The sequence below is a fragment of the Mercenaria mercenaria genome, chromosome 1 (assembly GCF_021730395.1).
Source record: "Mercenaria mercenaria strain notata chromosome 1, MADL_Memer_1, whole genome shotgun sequence".
Lineage (NCBI taxonomy): Eukaryota > Metazoa > Mollusca > Bivalvia > Venerida > Veneridae > Mercenaria > Mercenaria mercenaria.
Genome location: NC_069361.1, coordinates 112,565,932 through 112,590,148, shown reverse-complemented (window position 1 = coordinate 112,590,148; position 24,217 = coordinate 112,565,932). Strand labels below are relative to the sequence as shown.

Sequence of the window (24,217 nt, the reverse complement as noted above, 5' to 3'; positions counted from 1 at the left end):
GAATGTGCTATATGGATACGCCCATGTATTTAAACGAAATTTTTGACAATATATGTATGCTATTTTCTAAAAATATAATATAGGTCAGGAAGCACTGTTTTGACTGTGCGATTCATATAACACTATTTCCGTACTACCGATGTCTACACTATTCCTAGCTATTTGCCTCTTTTGTTCAAAAGGTTGCATTCCAAAATTGCAGTATGGTTCTGAATTATTTGGTCAACACTGACATTCAAAAGCTACAAAATACATCATCTGTTAACCAAAAAAGTGTTTAACTTCAGGTTATGTCAGTTTATTTGGCGATCTATATTGGTTGTCAATGGAATATGAAGTACAAGTACCTAGTTAAATATGTACAAACGGTTAATTTCCCAACAAGACATGGAAAACAATTATAAAAGAAATATAAGTGACCAAGCAACAATAAACAAACAGACTGAACAGAAGTGTTGCCTGCGTGCAGTTGTTTTTAAATGTATGGAGACTGACCTCTGACGTTTTCCTTAATGATTATTAGTTACATTTACAGTTTGAATGGCTCGCCGGTTAATACTCAGATATGTTGCCGGAGAGAAAAATATTATGAATAGCACACATACAATAAGAATAACGAAATATAGAATACCAATATCAAACTTTGCACTTTATATAACAGAACATAGAATGACAATGACAAACATACAACAATGTTAACATGATATGTCATTTAGCAACGTTTGACATTCCATACATATCTGTATATAAAAAGACATACTTAAAATTGATAAAAAAAAAACTTCTAGCTATATAGCTAACCAATTATAACTCTGATTGTTCAGTGTTATTTTATATTTTTACCGCACTATAAGTCTTAGTCGCGTTTAGTGCCCCGTACAGTGTTAATTATACAGGCAAACGGGTGCATTTCGTAAACTGGTGAGTAGATTTCTTTATAAAGCAAGTCCTTTAACTTAAATGTTTTTTCATACATGTTTAGAAATTATTATATTTTATGCTTAACTTTGTACTAAAAGTTCTATATTGAGTTACTATTCATGCATTGTTCAGAAATGTTAGAATTTAGCTGAAACTAAAAACGAAAGTACAAATCACGCCAGGTGAATATATAATTGCCGTTTCGGTAAAATAAACTGGTAGGGTGTCGCTTGTTGTTGTTTTTTTCTCCCCAAACTATAATGTGGAAACCACGATGACGACATGTAAGTTGATGTACATAATGGAAGTTTAAAATCGAAACCACGAGGTGAAGGTCGAAATAATGATCGTGAAAATACAGAAGTACGATGATGAAAACCACAGGCAAGGGTCCAGTGTATATTTTTTTGTTTAATATAAAAAATCCCTTTTTTCACACAATTAACCTTTTATATGTTAGTCAAATGAAAAAAAAAATCGATGGATTTTTTGTCATCGATTTTTTTTTCATTTGACTAACATATATAAAGTATATTTGTGTGAAAAAAAAAACAGATTTTTTTTTATATTAAACAAAAAATATACACTGGGCCCGTGCCTATGATGAAAACAAGTCATGAAACTGCGATGAGCATGGACTATGATTATAATTTCGTGTGCTAGCCATCGTGGTTTCAGCTTTCAACATCGTGCTTTCGACTTTCACCATTGTAATTTGTATTTTCTAGGATCACCATCCGCCATAATGCTTTCGACATTGTGTTTTCACAACCGTATTTACGTGTTTTCGCCATACTACTTTTGACGTTTGTCATGATCGTAATTTTGACATTCATAATCGTAGGCCTACTTTTGACTTTCACCGTCGTGAATTCGACTTTCATCATCGTACAAGTTTACGACATTTAACATCATACTTTTGACTTTCATCAACGTGTTATCCATACGTGCAGTAACTTTCATCAACGTGTTACCCATACGTACAATGACATAGATCTAAGTAAATCTTACTGTCCATAAATTCTTGTGCGACATTCGTCTGTCTCCGACATAATGGAACTGTTAAAATGCAGCATTTACTAATGTTGTTGTTGTTGTTTCGACTTTCACCATTGTGTTTTCAACGTTTCGACTTTTGCCTAGACCTGTTCTGCATGTCATTCCAACATGTGTTATAGAACGCAGGTATACAGAACTGCAGCTTTAATCTGGCTTGAAGCATTTATAAAACCAGAAGTTTTTCATGGACTTGCTGAATGCCAAGCAGGAACTATTATGCATACTTTATTTAGCGATGTGTTAATGGTAGTTTTGCATTGTATCAATTACCATCCATACAGATGTATAAGTTTCTTTCAAAATAATTTCTTAAATTCTTGCTCAAGGGAAATAACCATTTTTACTGAAACGTACGAACTCTCTCGGCAAAGTTGTGGCTATGCGTCCAGTAACCGGACGCAAACCATGTTTTCAAGGCATACGGTAACCGGATGTCAAACTATTTCAGTTGCCTATTAATCATTCCCTGGAGCCGTCCGTGATATTTCGTGTCCGAAGCATAACTCTATAACCATTCAAGGTATTGACTTTAAATTTGGCATATCGGTAGATGGCAATAAGACAGTGAGCAAGGTTGGTAGGTCATAAATGGAGCTCAAAGGTCAAATTTCACCCTCATATTTCGTGTCCGGATCGTTACTTAATAACTATTCAAGGTATTGACTTCAGTCTTGGCATATGGGTAGGTGTCAATGCGATAATATGCATGGCGCATGAACCACGTCTTAAGTCAAAGGTCAAGGTCACAGCAGGGTCAATTTTGTGTCCAGAGCATAACTTGATAACCATTCAAGGTACTGACTTCAAACTTGGCATGTAGATAGGTGGCAATGAGACGATGTGCAGTGCGCATGAACTTGGTCGGTAGGTCAAATGACAAAACCACAAATTGAATTCAAAACTGTCATTGGTATTTTGTGTCCGGGGCACAACTTCATATAGATAGGAGACGATGTGCATAGTAAATGAGCTTTGTTTGTAGTCAGAGGTCAAGGTAACAAATTGAGATAAAATCTATCCTTTGTATTTTTACCGTAGCAAAACTTCAAAACTATTCACTGCATTGACTATAGACTTGGAATATAGCTGGGTGGTGATGAGATGGTTTGAGGAGTGCAACAGTCCGCATTACTCCTCCCTCGACCGCCAGTCCCAACACAAAACAAAACAAAAAATCATATTTTTGTGGCTTAATGTTCAAATCATGAACCGGGTCGGTAGGGCAAAAGTCAAAGTAACAGCAAGGTCAGATCTGTCCGATATATTTTGTGTCCAGAGCATAATTTGAAAACCATTCAAGGTATTGACTTCAAACTTGGCATATAGTGCTTACTGCATGAACTTGGTCTGTACGTCAAACATCACTGGTCACAAATTGAGTTCAAGTTTGCCCTTTGTATTTTGTGTCCAGAGCACAAATTCAAAACTATTCAAGGTACAAACTTTAAACTTGGAATATAGGTGGATGATGATAAGGTGATTTGAGGAGTGCAGCAATCCACAATACCCTCCCCCACCCCTTATATATTTGTGGCTTAGTATTCGAGCGCATGAACCAGATCGGTAGTCAATGAGCAAAGATCAAGGGCACAGCAAGGGTAAATCTGTCCGTCATATTTTGTGTCCAGAGCATGACTTGATAACCATTCAAGGTACTGACTTCAAACTTTGCATATAGGTAGGTAACAATGAGACGATGTGCAGAGCGCATGAACTTAGTCGGTAGGTCAAAGGACAAAGCCACAAACTGAATTCAAATCTGTCCTTTGTGTTTTGTGTCCGGAGCACAACTTCAAATCTATTCAATTATTCAAGATATTGGAATAAAGATTGGTGGCGATGAAATGATTTCAACAATCCGTCGGAAATACGATAATTATTTACTTTTCAACTGATGTTGATATTTTTATTTACTGAAATCAAAAGGGAGTTTTGTCCCTCTTGTTCAGATTGGGCCGGATGATTTTGTGAGGTGGATTTTGTTCTACATTCACTTATGCCTGTATGTACGGGCCATTCATGTACATACAATTCAGTAAGTGTTTTGTTACATGACATTTACAGTAATTTCAAGGTTTATTTTCTCAACAGCACAAACTATGAACCAGCGATTTATAAAAGGAGTCCTGTCATAGCATGCCACGGTGACAGTGCTGTACTAGATAAAACATATGTTTCAAAGCACAGTATGTCCAATCATTACATGACTCTGGTCCATAGTTTATGCTATATGACAGGGCTATATTCAACGCATTTTTGCTGGGTTAATAAGTCAACAATTTGAAGATTAATTTCTGGTGTCATGTAAAACAAGATTTTGAATAGTTGGCCGGTCAATACTCAAAACTATTGACCGGTAAGCCATTCAATAAGTGTAAACTATAACATGTGTTAATGTGTTATGGATAAATACTAGATTTATATGTTTTATTGTTGTCTTTGATAGACTTAGTACCTTACAATCTAGATTCAAGCTAGGTCGATCTCGTGGATTCACAAATGTTTGTTTACCTTTCTGGCCGAAATAAATGTTCGGCAAAAAAATCTTTCAGTCAATGCATTTTTACTAGGAGAGCATGTATCATGATTCCATTCATTCATGCAGTATTACAGTCCATAAAATAAACAAACGTGTCTGTAAACATGGACGGATCAAAACCGAAGGGGAAGAAGCATCTAATAGAAATATTTCGATGGCAAAATATAATACTTTTTTTTTTTTTTTTTTTTTTTTTTTTGATTGGGTTTAACGTCGCACCGACACATTTTAGGTCATACGGCGACTTTCCAGCTTTGATGGTGGAGGAAGACCTCAGGTGCCCCTCCGTGCATTATTTCATCACGAGCGGGCACCTGGGTAGAAAAATATAATACATATCGTAGTTCTGACCAACCCATAAAACTGGTCAGTCTATTATATAAGTACAACAACACGGCTGATCCATTTAAACGAGCTGTATCTTACTTTTTGTTTGTCTAATAGATCAACAATGACAGGAAAGTTATCAGATAAAGACATGGACCAGCTGGAACAATGGATTGGTACAGGTCCTAAAACATTTACACTGATCTACGCTATCACCAGAGATGGATGTAATGCTACCACCTTCCATCAGAAATGTGACAATCAGGGAGCTACCGTTACAGTATTGTATAACCAACAAGGGTCGGTGTATGGAGGATATACGAGTGCTACTTGGCAAGGATCGGGACAATACTACAATGATGCAAATGCGTTCCTGTACCAGCTGCATTATAGTAAAACACCAACACCCACTAAATTCCCATACAATGGAAATGGAAACGGCATATACAAGGTTTCAAATTACGGTCCCACGTTTGGAGGAGGTCATGACCTTAATACATTCACTGGAACTGTTAACAATTCTGGAGGTTATTTTGTTCTGAATGGCTACATGGGCATTGGGAACAGTTACAACGCCCAGGGGAAAAATACCAACCAGATTAACAATGGAAACATGAACGTAACTGAACTAGAGGTGTACAAAGTTGCAGGTAAATATGAACTGACTTATTAAAGAATTTAATTAACAATAAATGATTAATATGCACTTTATACCGAACACTGTCAGTCACGAAGATATAAAGTTGTTACTTGGAATTATATAAAATACGTTATGTATAATAAAAGGCAGTAAGTTGTAGCACATTTATTATTTATTTAAGATAAAAATGTGAACCAGATTTGACTTTCATTGATTACACAAAGTGTTTATTTCAGATGGTCAAAGAAAAAAGAAAAAAGAAGAACCTTGGCGAAAGACAAAGGGTTGGAACGAAAAGGTATTATTAAAATAAAATTATTTAATATAATTCATATAGAAAGAAAATAACGTTTCCTTTCGCATGAACAACATTGGTGCAATAATGTCATGGGCGACACTTCAAAGAAAGATCTTTGAAAATCGTCAATCAAAATTTTGAAAAGAACATTCATTGATAGCTAAAACTCTTTATTTCTCACAGTACTGTGTAGTAAAGATCAAGACTCGGGGAACTGTATTTTCACCGGAAGGCGAATAAGAATTTAAAGTCCCATTTATAAAAGGCTTTAAATTTTATATTAAAAACAAATGATAAAGCTGTTCAAATAGATGTTACACATAATTACATGATTAGAAAGGCAGTATTTGAAATACTGCACATAAACTTATACAGTTAGACCTGTAAAGGGAGGTAATCATAAATGATAGTGCTTTCAATTGAACTTTGTATTATGTTAGTCGATATTCAAACTTTTGACAAAAATTAGTGAAAACAGTTTTGAAAATATGTTTTAACAAGAAATTGATCAATTGATGTTTATAATAAAAAATGTGACAGCCACCTTATGAACAAAGGCGTTATGAGCCTTTAATTATAGTGTGTCTTTTGGCCATTTCTAGATTGTATGTGATTGTAAAGATCTATAATATTTATGGAAAGGAATCTGCTTTATTGTAGTACACTGCTGTAAAGATGTCAAATAAACATTGAACGTTATTTCTTGTGCGTGTATTCGGGAATAAACTATATTGAGATTTTCGACAAATCGTCTAAGAATCTCTAGCGTGATCCTTAGATTTATGTGGTTTATACCCGAATAAACCATCGCAGGAAAACACATCCGTAAATAAACGATGGCATTTAATATCAACAGTCATATATTTATGCTATTGATGCCACACATAGGTCAGTCGGCTTTTTCGTGAAACTGACAAGACCGTGCAGTGACATAATTATGCCTGTTCTGAAAACCTTCAGGTGGAAATCAGTTTTTGTGCCGTGTGGCGGCCGTAAAAAGTCTCCCCGTACATTCAGTCAGGGCTGTTATATTTCTATCTTCTCAGATCGTTCAGCACGACTTTTATGTCGTGTTACTGGTACTGTTTAGTTTCTCAGCATGAACATTTCGGCCTGGGTGGTTCCAATACTCCCGCTTTCATAGCTTTGGGTATTGTTTAATCACCCCTTGGATATGGTGCATGCTTTTTAATGTTGTCTTGGCAGTTCCTGTGATATGCAGGCTCCATAACCTCAGATCCCCTTTCTAAATTCCAGTTTGTTTAGTTCTGCTCATTGTTTTCTCGTTTAGGGCAAACCCATTATTGATCGCGGCCTGGCCGCGATCATATTGAATAGGTGAAGTATATGCGCGCTGGGGAAAATATTTCATGATGGACCTGTGAATTCTTTACTTATGGGTGAAACAGGTCTCATAAGCGTAAATACGACTAGCTTCTACTGATTATAAAACATACCGTACGATTTGTTGTGAATTAACTGTTGTTGTACTTTTTGTAGTTTAACCGCCACCCTTGTTTAAGAGCAACATTTAAAAAACACGTTTTTTTTTCATCCTCAAGTAATAAGTAAGTAGACTCGCCCAGTGTAATCAATAACCCACAATTGACCGACCCCTCTGGTACGGTATCAAGACGCATAATCTTACTCTATACATAGAGCGCCTACTTCACCCGATTTACATTCGGAACATTTTCACGCGTTTCGGGCTTTATCGTATATTTAACATGGGATTTTTGAACCGTCCAAAGATGTTGGAAATGTTTGTCTCATTGTTTTGTTGTTTTTTTTTAAATAAAAATGTTACTGCTTTCATTGTCTACCACTTTTTTCCACCCTTGCCGGAAAAAACAGTAATGAGTTTGTACACTGTTCAGACAATTGTGCTCTGTTGAAATTTAACCAAACAAGTTTACCTGCATAAACAGAAAGCATGATATCTTAAACGTATGTCACTATACCTGTCCAGTACTGGACATTATGGTAAACGCTTCTTTCCTGCACAAATGACAATTTCGCAACTTCTGTCCGGTTTGTACAAATTTCTGGCCGCGATAAACCATTTGACTTGTTTTAACTGGGGACAATACGCCGCTTTTCATGGAATTACACACTAGTGTAGCATTGAAGGTTCCATGTGCACCGCCGTATGAACACATCTGCGGATGTCTCTAAATTGTTTTTTTGTACTTTTAGCATGTGTAAATGTTGAGTTCTGCTCAAACCCGGGGCTAGAGGGCGTGGACGGTAGCATGCATTTCCACTACCGTCCATGAATAGGCTCAATCAAACCGAGCCTGCAACATTTTCGTTTTTGTTGTGTTGAGCGACCTGTGGAGTTTCCACTTTTCCTATTAGTTTTATTAGCACGGTCGCTTTATTAATAAATAATTTTGTTATTACAAATTAATCAGTAACTAAACCATTTTCAGTTTCTGGACGAACTAACTGAAGATATTGTGTCATTCAAACCACTCCCAGATTTGCATATCTCCGAGGCTCGGGTTCTGATGATCGGTCCAGTTGGAGCCGGGAAGTCGAGTTTCTACAACACCATTAACTCTATATTCCGGGGTCGGATCACACAGAGGGCATGTAGTGGTAGTGCTGAGCAGAGTCTTACAACTGCTGTAAGTATTTCCAGTTACATATCTGTATTATTGAATAACTCTTTGGTATAAATTGCGGTTCCATAGTTCGTGCAGTATATAGAATCATTGATTTTATTGCTGATACCATGTAATAAAGCTCTTATTGAATGGCTCGTAGGTAAATAATCATTCTGACATGGGCAAATAGTTTTGTGTAAAAATGCTATATGGCACTCCTTGGCATGAAACTTTTCAATTATTAATATAATGTTCTGTTCCGTTGTGTTCTGTTATTCTTGTAGTACACCCCATATCTTGTGAGAGTTCGATCCGGAGCTAATCTTAACTTCAAACTATGTGACACGCGTGGTTTAGAAGAAGCACAGGGTTTGGATGTGCTTGAATGTAACTATCTTCTGGAAGGAAATATACCGGAATATTATCAGGTAGATTTATACTATACATTGTATATGTTAGATTACAAAATACCCGTAGTATGAAAATAATTAAATGTATTAGTCACATTACCTTTAGTTTATACTAATTGCATTATATATTATTACATCTTAGGACGGCTCATCTGATATGATTTCAACTAACACGCAATCTGACTAAAGTACTAGATCATCTAAACGAAAATGACCCATTCACATTCGTCTTCTGTATACATGTATTTTGGATTTCCAATATTGCTATTTATATTTTCGCAAATCTATTTTTATTTAAACCAATCAGACGACTTGTTTCAACAAGCATTTGGCTGAACCATCAAAATAGCGTCGAATGTCAAAGAGTAAGAAAAATGTGCAGTCAGTCTGTGGCTCGAACCTAGGACCCGTCGCTTACAGGGCGAGTGCCCTATCAACTGAGCTAATCGGCTGTCTGATACTTTACGTGACCAAGTCCGTACCATGGCATATGATTTCTCTCAAAACACGAGAGCGTAGTCACGATGTGGTCGTCATAAGAATTGTAAATATGAAAAAAAAACAGGCTAAATATAGATTTACAACATACTGTAATTAAGGCTCTGATTGGCTAGCGGAAAGGTCGTCAGAACGAGACTATCAATAGCTCGTCTTCAGATCCTAAGTGTAGCGTAATAGGAGATGTACTGTAGTCGGATTGACTAACACGTTGAGTAAAATTTGAGGTAATACAGTCATTTAAAATGTTGAGAATATTGTGCCGTATATAAGAAAGTTGTTATTCAGGATGTCTGTTCTTAGCTTACTTAGTTCATATGATGAATAACATGAATAACAAATGAATTTATAGTTATCGTTACCACGGTGACATCATATGTACACCAAAAAATGATTGGAGCTTTTTAAAGATTAATTAATGTATCGATTCTTGCTAAGAAACATCATTGTGATGAAAATAATGAATTAATGTGCATGTGTGAGCGAGTCGGTGTGAGTTATATGGATTTTTTACTCCTCAAGTCACTTCATCACCACCCACCTTCGTGCAAAGTTTAAAGTCAATACCTTAAAGTTATGAAGTTGTAGTGGAGACTCGAAATACAAAGGACAGATTTTAAATCAGATTGTGACCTTGACCTTTGACCTACCGGCCAGGTTCATATGCTTGAATACTAAGGCACAAAAACATAAAGATTGTTAAAGAGATTTTCATATTTTTGTACGCCCGAAGGGACGTATTATGTTATGGTCCCGGTGTCCGTCTGTCTGTCTGTCTGTCCGTCTGTCTGTCCGTCCTTTAGCAATTTCGTGTCCGCACTGTAACTCTTGAACCCCTTGAAGGATTTCAAAGAAACTTGACACAAATGTTCACTACACCAAGACGACGTGCAGAGCGCATGTTTTGGATGTGTCATTTCAAGGTCAAGGTCACACTTAGGGGTCAAAGGTCATATGAGTGTGTTTCGTGTCCGCTCTGTAACTCTTGAACTGCTTGAAGGATTTCAAAGAAACTTGGCATAAATGTTCACCACACTGAGACGACGTGCAGAGCGCTTGTTTCGGATGACTAGCTTCAAGGTCAAGGTCACACTTAGGAGTGAAAGGTCATATGAGTGTGTTTTGTGTCCGCTCTGTAACTCTTGAACTGCTTGAATGATTTCAAAGAACCTTGGCACAAATGTTCACAACACTGAGTTGACGTGCAGAGCGCATGTTTTGGATGACTTGCTTCAAGGTCAAGGTCACACTTAGGGGGTCAAAGGTCATATATGACTTTGCTTTGTGTATATTGCTCTGCATTGCAGTGCTCTTGTTTTTAGCTCACCTGAGCACAAAGTGCTCAGGGTGAGGTATTGTGATCGCTCACCGTCCGGCGTCCGTCCGTCCGTCCGTCCGTCGTCCGTCCACACTTTCCTTTAAACAACATCTCCTCCTAAACCAACAGGCCAATTTTGATGAAACTTCACAGAGATGTTCCTTGGATGGTCTTCTTTAAAATTGTTCAAAGAATTGAATTCCATGCAGAACTCTGGTTGCCATGGCAACCGAAAGGAAAAACTTTAAAAATCTTCTTCTCAAAAACCAGAAGCCCTAGAGCTTAGATATTTGGTGTGAAGCATTGCCTAGTGGACCTCTACCAAGTAGATTCAAATCATGTCCCCAGGGTCAAAATTGACCCCGCCCCAGGGGTCACTTGATTTTACATAGGAAAATCTTAAAAAATCTTCTTCTCAGAAACCAGAAGCCCTAGAGCTTAGTTATTTGACATGTAGCATTGCCTAGTGGACCTCTACTAAAGTTGTTCAAATCATGACCCCGGGATAAAAATTGACCCGGCCCCAGGGGTCACTTGATTTTACATAGATTTCTATAGGAAAATCTTCAAAAAAAAATAAAAAATAAACCAGAAGGCCTAGAGCTTAGATATTTGACATGTAGCATTGCCTAGTGGACCTCTACAACATTTGTTCAAATCATGACCCCCCGAGGGTCAAAATTGACCCCGCCCCAGGGGTCACTTGATTTTATACAGGAAAATCTTCAAAAGTTTTCTAAACATAAACCAGTAGGCCTAGATCTTAGATATTTGACATGTAGCATTGCCTAATAGACTTCTACAAAAAAATTTCAAATCATGACCCCCGGGGTCAAACTGACCCCGTCCCATGGGGTTACTTGATTGTACATAGAAAAATCTTCAAAATTTTCTAAAAAGAAACCAGAAGGCCTAGAGCTTAGATATTTGACATGTAGCATTGCCTAGTGGACCTCTACAAAATTTGTTCAAATCATGACCCCCGGGGTCAAACTGACTCCGTCCATGGGGTTACTTGATTGTACATAGAAAAATCTTCAAAATTTTCTAAAAAGAAACCAGAAGGCCTAGAGCTTAGATATTTGACATGTAGCATTGCCTAGTGGACCTCTACAAAATTTGTTCAAATCATGACCCCCGGGGTCAAAATTGACCCCCGCCCCAGGGGTCACTTGATTTTATATAGGAAAATCTTAGATATCTGATATGTAGCATTGCCTATTAGACTTCTACAAAATTTGTTCAAATCATGACCCCCGGGATCAAACTGACCCCGTCCCATGGGGTTACTTGATTGTACATAGAAAAATCTTCAAAATTTTCTAAAAATAAACCAGAAGGCCTAGAGCTTAGATATTTGACATGTAGCATTGCCTAGTGGACCTCTACAAAATTTGTTCAAATCTTGACCCCCAGGGTCAAATTGACCCAGCCCCAGGGGTTACTTGATTGTACATAGGGAAATCTTCATAAATTTGCTAAAAATAAACCAGAAGGCCTAGATCTTACTCAGGTGAGCGATATAGGGCCATCATGGCCCTCTTGTTATTTGGCAGATCCCTTTTTGTTCTCTTACAATAATTTTTTTTGAATTACTTCCCTTTTTAGCTCATCTGATTTTTTGAAAAAAAATTATGAGTTATTGTCATCACTTTATCGGCGTCGGCGTCGGCGTTGCCTGGTTAAGTTTTATGTTTAGGTCAGCTTTTCTCCTGAAACTTGCAACACTTGTTCACCATCATAAGCTGACCCTGTACATCAAGAAACATAACTCCATCCTGCTTTTTGCACGATTTAAGGCCCCTTTTGGACTTAGAAAATATCATATTTCTTAGTTAAGTTTTATGTTTAGGTCAACGTTTTCTCTTAAACTATCAAAGCTATTGCTTTGAAACTTGCAACACTTGTTCACCATCATAAGCTGACCCAGTACATCAAGAGACATAATTCCATCCTGCATTTTGCAATAATTATTGCCCCTTTTGGACTTAGAAAATCAGTTTTCTTGGTTGAGTATTATGTTTAAGACAGCTTTTCTCATAAACTATCAAAGCTATAGCTTTAAAACTTGCAACAGTTTTTCACCGTCATAAGCGGACGCTGTACATCAAGAAACATAACTCTATCCTGCTTTTTGCAAGAATGATGGCCCTTTTTAGACTTAGAAAATCATAGGTAGGACAATATTTCTATTATACAAAAAAAATCAGATGAGCGTCAGCACCCGCAAGGCGGTGCTCTTGTTTGTTACTATAAATAGCTTATTTTGAAACTTTTTTTATTATTGGTCGTAGGGAAAAACCGAGACCACTTTTCTGTGGTACAACATGGATGATACATCCAATTTTTAGATGTATTTTGACATAACTTTACCTGGTAAGAATTTTTTTGTGGACTTAGAAAATTTTTTTTTTTTGAATTTCTTCTTTTTTGTCGTTCCTATCCTTTGGGCTTCAGCAGTCAAGTTCTTTAAATTTTGCTCCAATCCTCTGATGTAACCCTTCGGGCGTATATTGCCCCGCTTGGCGGCGCTCTTGTTATCTGTTTATTATGGTATGGGTTTAGGTGGGTGCTCGACAGAGAGGCGATGGTGTGCTACACTTAAAGTAAATACCTTGAATAGCGTTGAAGTTGTGCTCTGTCGGCACAAAATACAAAGGACAGATTTGAACTCAGTTTAGATCTACCGACCATTTTCATGCATTACGCTTATCATCTTATCGTCACCTTTATATATACTAAATTTGAAGTTAATACCTGAATTGGATATCAAGTTATGTCCTGGACACAAATTACGACAGACAGATTTGACCCTGCTTTGACCTTGACCTTTCATCTACAGACCTGTTTTTTGCACTCTGCACATCGCCACGTTGCAGCCTACCTGTATGCCAAGATTGAAGTCGATACTTTGAATGGTTATTTAATTATGCTCCGGACACGAAATATAAAGGGCAACTTTGACCTTTGAGTTCCATTTGTGACCTTGAACTTTGACCTACCAACTTGATCCATGTGCTCTGCATGTTGCTAATTGCCCCATGGTCTTCTACCAATATGCTAACTTTAAATTCAATACCTTGAATTGTTATAAAAGTTATGCCCCGGACACGAAATATGAGGGTCAAAATTGGCATTTGAGGTCCATTTGCGACCTCGACCTTTAACATACAGATCTGGTTTATGTCCTCTTCACATGTCTCCTGATCATTTACCAATATGCCAAGTTTAAAGTCAATATCTTGAATGTTTATTAAGTCATGCTCCGGACACGAAAGACAGACGGTCGCACGCGCCATAAAATACGTCCTGTTTTTTTTTGTTTTGTTTTTTTCAAAACGGGAGCATAAGAATTCAAAAAGCTCCTACTACCACCCTCAGATTTCTGTAAAACTATAAAGTTTATAAATTGTAAATAGGTCTAAACGAATGTTCAGTCTTGGGATTATAAAGTATTATAGAATTATTTAAACTCGTCAATTATATTGTTGTATTTAAATAGAAACAAAACTAAATTTTAAGCCTGCAAAACTTCATTATCACCTATTCTTGAATGACTTTTCAAATGTCAGTAAACTGATGTGCACGTTCTTTTATGTTTCCCTTTTTCAAGATTTATATTATTTCACTACAGTTCAATCCAGCATCGCCAATATCTGCAGAGACCGACGGCTTTGTAGACAAACCGACACTGGAAGATAAAGTACACTGTGTGGTATTTGTAATGGACTCTACCACGCTGGAAGTTACACCAGCAAAAATCATACAGAAAATAAAAAGTTTTCAAACCCTTATGAATCAGAAAGGTACTTTTTGAGCGTTTTATCTTTATTTTTTTGCCATATTATGATTGTATAATGTTGTGAGAGTATTTGATTCAAACAAAATACTGCAACTGCAACACAGCGTTTATAACGTTTGAGTTGCATTGTTAGAATCTCTGTACATGATAAATTGCAACAAATAAGATTATAAAGAAAAAGGAAATAACCATATTCCAGATGGATCTACTTGATTTGTCTATTGCAACAAATACATCATTTCAAATCGAATCAACTATTTGCCGATTTTGATAGTAACTTATATGATTAATGATGAAATTAAAGATTTGTCGAAAAGGCTTTGAATCAGACTGAGTGTTTAATTAGAAATATCTAAAGCGATATAATCAGTAGTAGTAAATACATATCATATATTTATAGGTATCCCACAGGCACTTCTTCTTACCAAAGTAGACAAACTCTGTAAAGATGTAGAGAAAAGTGTATCTCAAGTTTTTAAAAGCGAAACGGTAGAGGAACATGTCGAGAAGGCGTCTCAGCTACTTGGTCTACCACGCGGTAATGTACTTCCGGTGAAGAACTACGAAAATGAGATGCAGCTTGAAGAAAATATCAGTATTTTGGCACTACTTTCTCTGAGGCAGATTTTGTACTTCGCGGAAGATTACATGGAGAACATGATGGACAAGAGAGCGGCTGCACAACGGAAAACGGAGAAGGTGAATGTTAAGAAATAAACAAAACGGACACAAAAATCAGTTAGGAAGTATATATTTTGAGGATGAATACCTAGACGCTTTCTCACGCTTTGTTTTTATTTGTTTTAATTATTCATGATTTTTTAATTCGACATGACGAATGCCACAAAAGCTATTGCTATACACCAGTCGTCAACATCGTATGTACACACGTTTTAACGACGCTCTGCAAGCTTTATACCTTGATTGTTACTCATTGCAACTGAATAAATTTTTGATGAAGCTATGCCCCTTTTTGTACTTAGGCGTTTTATGCACCTGCTAATACTTAATGTGTGGTGTATAACTTCTTTATACACCTGATATTTTCAAAAAGCTTTGCTCAAACATACACTATAATTGTGCGACATGTCCCTTACAAGCTCAAAGATCAATGTCACTTAGTGCCTAGTCTTAATAATACCTTAACATCTTATCAATGTGCCATCATGTAAAGGAAATGCACTTGTAAACGTGTCCATACAATTCTTCAAAACTCAGTTCGCGATTGTTAGCGATCAAGTATCTCAGTTACTACAAATCACAATTGAATAAAATTCCATATGGTAATACAAACATCATGACATATGTTCCATAGCTCTTGTCTTCATTTTGGTGAACTTATGCTCTTTTTTTGTTCTTTCTTCTTAATTCTTTCATCAATATTCTGTTCGCAATTTTCAGCGAATTAATATTTCAGTATCTACCCATTGTGTTATTTCCAAGGCGACGAATAGTGTGAGTATTGTTGGTGTGCTGACACACATCAACAGTACTCACACAATCCGCCGCCTTGGAAATAGCAATCGAATGACATAAGTCCCATCTTTTAATTTGTTTTTATGAAATAGTGCCTATTTTGTAATTAGCCATCCATTAAATATTTTTGACGCATTCCATTTTAAAAGTCTCAAAACACGTAAATGTATTTGTTTTTTTAATAAGTAAATTGATTTTAACACAAAAGCAAATTATAAACCGTACAATAACACTGTTTTGTTAAAGCGAGGAAAAAAAGATTTTTAGCACGTTTTTGTGAAAATTACCTCGTCCATTTAGTAATATTTCTCTCATCTAGGCTTCTCACACACAATCTCATTTATCTGGGTTCTTAATTAATGGAAAATATCAAAAGCTGTGTTATCCCGAAATAACTACTTTTATTACACACCAATATAAATTCTGTCGAAAATATGGCTTTTATTACTAGAGTAAATATGAATATGCAGATAGAAATTCTGTATTGTACATGTTTTGCGTCGCAGGAGTGAAATAAAGTAATTGCATAACTTTTGGTATTATAAAATGTTTTCCCATAAAATTCCATTATCACGTTACTATATCATTTCAACGATAAGTGATCCCATATAAATAGCCGCGAGTACGATAACTTTCCCTTACAAAAAGCCGCGGGGACGATCATTTTGCGAGGCAGTAGTCTCCCTTCCAAAAAGCCGCGATTACAATCACCTAGCTAGGCAGTGTTTTCCTTTAAAATTCCCGCAGGTAGTATCACTTGACGAAGCTGAGTTCTCCCTTACAAACGGCCGCGGGTACGATCACTTGACGAGGCACTGTTATCCCTTACAAGTAGCTGCGGGAACGATAACTTGGGCAGGCAGTGCCTAATATATTGCTGCGGGTACGACCATATGGCGAGGCAATTTTTTAGAGGCAGTGTTAGCCCTTCCAAAAAGTCGTGGGTACGATAACTTGAGTACCAATATTATCCCTAACTAGTAGCCGTGGATACGTTTACTTGTCGAGGTAGTGTTCTCCGTTACAGATAGTCGTGGATGCGATCCTTTGGATTGATAGAATTCTCGATTACAAAAAGCCACGTGTACGATCGCTTAGCGAGGCTGTATCCTTCCTAACAAATATCCGCGGATACGATCACCTAGCCGCTAGCGAGGCTGTGTTCTTGTTAACAGATGGCCGCGAGTACGAGAACTTAGCGAGGCCGTTTTTGCCCTTGCAAAAAGCCGCGGGTACGGTCACTTGGGTAGACAGTGTTCTCCCTATTAAATAGCCGCGGGTAAGATTACTTGTTGATGTAGTGTTCTCCCTTATAAATACCTGCGAACGATCAGTTGGCGAGACTGTATTCTCTGTTACAAATAGCCGCGGGTACGATCAAGGCAACCGTGGCCTTGACATTTTACCTACAGATAGGACATATGACGTTTTGAAAATATGCAAGCGCACCGACAGGTGAACAGTTGGTTATTGCAGCTGAATCAGTCCCGACACTAGCTGTAGCAACCATGTTATTAGTCATTAGTATAACTCACTTACAACTCACTTTAACAAGTCTTCTGTACGGACATGAAAATAGCAATTGATCGACCGATCGACATAAGGTGAAGGGGGTACATGAGGGTCATGAACATTTAAAGCCAAATCAACCTATCAAGTTTGAAAAGTTTTAAGTGCTTCTCAAGTTGCCATGCGGATATAAATAGTTTTCATTGTTCAAGTCCCTGTGTTCTTGACATTTGACCTACTGATCCCAAACAGCAGGAGCCATCTACTTTATAAGCCCAATCATCCTGTCAAGTTCAAAGATACTGAGTCGAGTGGTCCTCAGATAAATCAGTCGAAACCGTTTTCACAGTCTAGGCGCCTGTGACTTTGGTCTTTGACTAACTGGCACCAAAACAATAATGGTTTTGTACATCATTAATCCAATTATGCTATAAAGTCTGAAGGTTATAGTCTTAGTGGTTCTCAAGTTGTTCAGGTTCCAATGACATTTACTTTTGACATATTGGTCCTAAAAAAACAAAAGGTGTCGTCTACTTCATATGCCAGATCGTGCTGTTAAGTTCGGACGTTCTGGGTCAAATGGTTCTCAAGTTATTGAGTGGAAACCATTTTCAAGGTTCAGGCCCCCGTGAACTTGACATTTTATTTATTGAGACTACAAACAAGTGGAGTTATCTACTCGATAAGCCCAATGTGGATTCAGTGTGGACTCATCTGCTTGATAAGCCCAAAGAGCTATACTTCTTTGATAAGCCTAATAAGCTACCAAGTTTGAAGGTTCTGGATCAAGTGTTTCTCAAGTTACCTTGAAGAAATAGTTTTAAACGTTCAGGTCCTCGTGACCTTCACTTTTGAGATATTGATAAAAAAAATCAATAAAGACACATACTTCTAAGCCAAATCATGTTATCAAGTATGACGATTCAGGGTCAAGTGGTTATCAAGTTTATGTTTAGAAGAAACCGTTTTCAAGGTTTAGACCTCTGTGACCTTAACCTTTCCAATTATGACCCAAAAACAATACGGGTCATTTAATTCATAATTCTAGTCATGCTATCAAGTTTGAAAGTCCTGGGTCAAGTTCTTCTCAAGTTACTTTGCATAACTAATTTTCAATGTTCAGATATCTCTTACCTTGACCTTTGACCTATTGACATACAGACGGCACTTGCAAAGCAATATACCTCCACTTCTTCGAAGGGGGTGCATTAAAGTGCCTGGATACGACCATCTGGCGAGGCATTATTCTCCAAAAGAAAAACAGATGTGGGTACGATCATCTAGCGCGGTAATGTCATCCCTAACAAATAGCCGTAGATAAGATCACCTGGCGAGGCAGTGTTCTCCCAAAACAGTTGTGGGTACGATCATCTAACGAGATAATGTCTACTTCCCTAACAAAAAGCTCATCTAGCGAGGTAATGTCTTCCCTAACAAATAGCCCTGGGTAAGCTCAACTGGGTAGGCAGTGTTCTCCAAAAAAAAAAACAGCTGTGGGTACGATCATCTAGCGAGGTAATATCTTCTCATGACAAATATCCGTAGGTAAGATCACCTGGCAAGGTAGTGTTCTCCCAAAACAGCTGTGGGTACGATCATCTGGCGAGGTGATATCTTCTTCCCTGACAAATAGCCGTGGGTACGATCACCTGACGAGGCAGTATTCTCTCGAACAAATAGCCGCAGATACGATCACCTGGCGAGACAGTGTTCTTTTGAACAAATAGCTGTAAGTACGATCACCTGGCGAGGCAGTGTTCTTTTGAACAAATAGCTGTAAGTACGACCACCTGGCGAGGCAGTGTTCTTGTGAACAAATAGCTGTAAGTACGATCACCTGGCGCGGCAGGGTTCTTTTGAACAAATAGCTGTGGGTACGATCACCTGGCGAGGCAGTGTTCTTTCGAACAAATAGCCGTGGGTACGATCACCTGGCGAGGCAGTGTTCTTTCGAACAATTAGCCGCAGATACGATCACCTGGCGAGGCAGTGTTCTTTCGAACAAATAGCCGTGGGTACGATCACCTGGCGAGGCAGTGTCCTTTCGAACAAATAGCCGTTGGTACGATCACCTGGCGAGGCAGTGTCCTTTCGAACAAATAGCCGTTGGTAGAATCACTTGGCGAGGCAGAGTTCTCTCGAACAAATAGCCGCGGATACGATCACCCTGGCGAGGAGGTGTGCACACTATCTACTAAATAACCATGGTAACGATCACTTTGTGAGGCAGTGTATATTTTCTTTATCCTTTCATGCTTTAGTAAGTCAGCATTTTTGCGTGTCAGAATGCCTTGACTACTTCGCTTGCCCTGCTGGTTTATTTCGCTATTATTAATCACTTAAATGTAAATCTGCCTTCTGTTGTTTAGCATTGTTTAAATCACGAAATACTGTGTACAGTTCATTTTCGTAAACATCGTGTTTGTAAACATTAAAGATTGCGTTTTGTAACCTTAACTCAGGGTTCCATATTTTAGTGTGTCTTGTATAAGAAAAACGTGAGCTCAAGCTAAAACAAGACATAATAAACAAGAGGGCCATGATGGCCCTATATCGCTCACCTGAGTGAAAGAGAACAATCAGATCTGTGTTATTGCTAATAATAACTGTGCTCAGTGATAATCCAGAGGGTGACTGTTCATAACAAACAGGATATCATTTCTATGGCAAGCAAAATTTTAAACATTGCAGACCTTTTTGACTCAAATATGACAAACTTCATTTATCAATTTATATTTTTTTATTTATTGACAATTTAACATTTTAAACTTATCAACACATTCACAGATGACACTAAACTTTCAGAGACATACATGCTTGTGGTAAAATATATTTGTTAGTCATAAATACTTAAATATGTTCATTGTAGTGTATGAAGAGGGCAACCTAATAATGTACATGGTTATGGTAAGCATTTGAAGCCTAAACCATTTGCAATATTGTATATAGAGAAAAAATTACAATTATAGTAAATTATAAATTTGCTGCTGTTATTGTCTTCACTACTGAAGCTTTACTTTATACCTGCACAAGGACTATTTAATACAGCCAATTCTATATTTCTAACAGGATATCTAACCTAACATAATCTATAGATTTAGACATAAAAATATCATTAAACTTTACACATTGCAATGCCATGAACAACACATTCACTTTAGTAGTTAGTAACTATAAAAGGTTTAAGTAAGGTACAGTTAACACTGAAACTATGTAGTACTATGTATGTACAAGAGGGAAATGTGAATCATAAGAAAAATTGGGAAAAGATGTGCTGTTGCAATATTGCAAAATACTTGTTCCAATTTTAAATGAGTACAAAATAAGTTATCTTTTTATTCATTATTATCTTTTAATATTAATACATATACTTGATCAGTAAAAATTCATGACTTTTATAAGCTACCACACAGCTTCATCAGAGCTGCAGCATACGTTTCATTATGACTAGCAGCAATAATTTCATGACATTTGATATCCCACCATACAGCTTCATTATACAGCTTCATCAGAGCTGCCCCATACAGCTTATTGTGATTAGCAGCAATAAATTCATGACTTTCATGAGCTACCATCATATTTAATACAGAACACTCTCAGGGCTCTTGAACACTGCCAAACTCTTCAGCAAAGCATGTGCCAAGATTTAACCTGTTTGCTTAATGAATATTTGTAGACTGAAGCGTTCAGTTAAAACCAGTGTTGTAAATTGTGTTCACATTTTTTTAACAACCATGCACAAAACTTAAATATGCTATTGAGTAAATTGCAAATGGTATGTCATATTTTAGAAACACTTATAGTGACAATGTTATAGTGTTTTAAATTCCAAACTGGAAGACAACTCTTTCGCAATAATTGCAACAAAAAAACACAAATAAACAGTACATTACACAACCTAATTTTAATTTCAGATGCCTCCTACTATTACTTGATTTTTCCACACAATCTTCTGAAAAAATGGCAATGCAAACTGGAAATAAAAGTTTCTATCAAATATTATTTTAACTGCAGCATTAATTCAAAGTAAATAAACTACAGATTACAAAAGTCTACAACATAATGTTTGAGTACAACTTCATAACATTCAAAATAACACCACATTTACATGAAATGTTGATGAAGTTGGTCACTTTAATTTTGTACAGATTTCAAGTAATATTTATTCTGAATGCTGAATTAGCAGCAGAAAAAAATCTATGCATTTTCCCTAGTATTTAGTGAGATAAAGTAACAAAAGATGGAAAATTTCATTGAAACAGGATATAAAAATAAAAGTAACTTGCCACCTTCCTAGATCCATCCCATTGTGGACTTGCAGGCAACGAAGAGGCAGAAAAAAGGGCTAGCTAGGAGCTCAGTCAAAACAACCAACAGAACCGTGAGAAAAAGGGGGGAAAGTCCCACATCAAGGCACTATGAGAAAATGCATTATCAGTTGAAAAAAACTTGTCAAACTTTTTTCCCGAAGTTACATTGTAAAAAAATTGTAAACATTTGACAACAAGGATCAGCTCTTTTTCAGATTAATAGTCTTTTATTTTTGTTGTTGATAACTGTTTTGTCTATTTAAATGGTATTTCATGGGGACAAAAATTTAGGGGAATTCAACTTTGAAGAAAAAACGATGGTATTTATGGGTTGTTAGAAATTTAATTACACAACAGAAACCCATGAAAATTAGTCCCCCACAATATTTATGACTTTGCAGTGTTTTTGGCCATTTCTGCATAATTAACGGGTCTAGAGCTTCAGTCAATTTATTTTCAATAATATTGTCAGGGAAAAAAAAATGAAAATTTTTTTGGGAAAAATGAAATTTTTATTGATACAAAGTTGTATGATAAAAATAAAAAAAAAACTATTTTGCTCTTAAAACTTAAAACAGCTCTTTTGGCAGGCTAGAGAAGCTTTGCATAGTATTTATAAAAATAATGATTTTAGTGCATATAAAGTTTGTCAATGGCTAGGGCTCTTGCTGGGACTTGAACTAGAATTTTTAAAAAAAGTGTTTTTCTTTACACTACAAGAAGTGTCCTTGCTTAGCAACAAGAATTTATTAAAAATACAAAATATTACATATGTATGTTATCCTTCAAAAACAGACACTTTACTAAAAAATTTTTTTAAAAAACTTTATTCTAAAAAAAAGTAATTGGAGTTGGACTGTTGGTCAATACAGTGCATCAAAAAATAAAAAAATTATTCTGTATATTTTAATTATTTTTTACCAAAAGGGTTTAAAAGGGCAAAAGTTGGAACGGCGACCTTGACCTATGGCCAAGTTTTATCTTGATTTGAAAAAAAAAGTACTTTTCATTTGTAATGATTTCATAAAGTCCAACAAACCCCTGTTTTAATGATACTCTAACGGAAACATACACTCCCGTCATATTGTCCATAATAATAAAAATTACTGAAAAAAATATTTTGAAGGACGTGGATGTCAAAAAAAAAGTTTAACATCAGTTACTCAGCAACTATAAATGCTTGAACATATACTTCTACAGGAAATTTACAATGTGGTAATTAAAGGTTTTTCTTTCTTTCAATTCTAGCGAATAATAAAAAAAGATCTGGTACAGATTATTTGAAGTAGTTCAAAAAATCTTGTTGCTGGTCAATTTAGGGTGGCTACTGACAAGTGGTACTAATCGGTCTAAGAATTGCATTTTGATAAGCCTAGAGAGAAAAGGGTTTTCTGAATAACTATAAGTATCGGTATGGAGAAAGAAGTTACATTACAGATTACTTATAATCTCAACAGACTTTGTTAGTCTAGACGGGTTAAAAACTGGTAGATATCCAAAGGGGTTTAACTTTTTTTGTAGGGAAGTGGGCCCTTTTTGGGGATATTTATCAAAATATAGTATTTTGCCCCTTTCCTTTAGATGCTCTATATATCTGCAAAAATCCGGTTTGGGTTTTTTGGTTTTGGTTTGGATAAAAACTAATGACAAACTTAAAGGGGTTTTTGTTAAAAAAGTTCTTGAACAAACGGGGGTTTGTAAAAACCCAAAAAAGTTAAAAAAACATTTTTTATAGCTCTTTTTATGAAATAAAGGCGAATCTAGAAAAACTGGATTAAAATTATTCTAAATGGAGATAAATGACAGTTTTGTATCTAAGACCAACAATTAAAAAACATGTCGTCCCCTAACGCAAAAAGTCGTATCTCTAATAAAATTTTTAAAAAGTCGACTTTTTTCGTTGAGGTGACGATGTACTATATTACTACCCCAGTGCCCACACTATTTAACATGTGTATAAGCAAAAACAGTGATCACAGCCTTTTTCACTCAACAAATAAGCCATTAGACCCAAAAGATGAATAAAAAGTTTGTTTTTTTTAAATTTTAAAGTCAGATGACAGAATTATAGGTCATATTCAACTTTCAATGCATTATTTAAGGCATGGGGGGGGAGCTAGGGTTTGCCCCTGTCCTTTAAGTCAGGGATTTCTTAAAAAAACCCCCATGAAAGAATTCTACACCCCAGCAGGGTTCGAACACACAGATTGAAAGGACAAATTTTTTTAATCAAATCCCCAACCTCCGGCCCAAAGACTAAGACCAGATGTAATCATTTAACTGTATCACTATCAAGCAGACTTTTTTTATTTCAATTTGCGAAAATTGAGATTAAAGTTTTTGTAAAGGGTACTTCCTTAATGAAATCACTGCTGTTTCCTTGTTTAAGACACATCAGCAAAAATTTGCAATTGTGGTAGTTAATTGCAAAAAAAAGGGTGTTATATACCAAGGGGTTTAAGCAAACACATAAATCTGACTCTGGTCTGGATGATTTTAAG

General features: G+C 36.5%; 1 protein-coding gene across 1 annotated transcript; it reads left to right on the top strand.

Moving 5' to 3' along the window:
• The first annotated feature begins 859 nt into the window (after nucleotides 1-859).
• On the top strand, nucleotides 860-15,385 carry LOC123526333 (interferon-induced protein 44-like). Its single transcript, XM_045305448.2, has 7 exons — nucleotides 860-921; nucleotides 4,964-5,496; nucleotides 5,723-5,784; nucleotides 8,217-8,414; nucleotides 8,678-8,821; nucleotides 14,254-14,425; nucleotides 14,822-15,385. The coding sequence occupies exons 2-7, from the start codon at nucleotides 4,971-4,973 to the stop codon at nucleotides 15,136-15,138; spliced, it is 1,419 nt and encodes a 472-aa protein (XP_045161383.1). The 5' UTR covers nucleotides 860-921; nucleotides 4,964-4,970; the 3' UTR covers nucleotides 15,139-15,385.
• Nucleotides 15,386-24,217: the final 8,832 nt, after the last annotated feature.

Coding starts and splice junctions, on each gene's coding strand:
- LOC123526333 (XM_045305448.2), top strand. CDS start 4,971: ATGACAGGAAAGTTATCAGATAAAGACATGGACCAGCTGGAACAATGG. Junction 8,822..14,253: donor ATATACCGGAATATTATCAG/GTAGATTTATAC, acceptor ATTTCACTACAG/TTCAATCCAGCATCGCCAAT. Junction 14,426..14,821: donor AACCCTTATGAATCAGAAAG/GTACTTTTTGAG, acceptor ATATATTTATAG/GTATCCCACAGGCACTTCTT.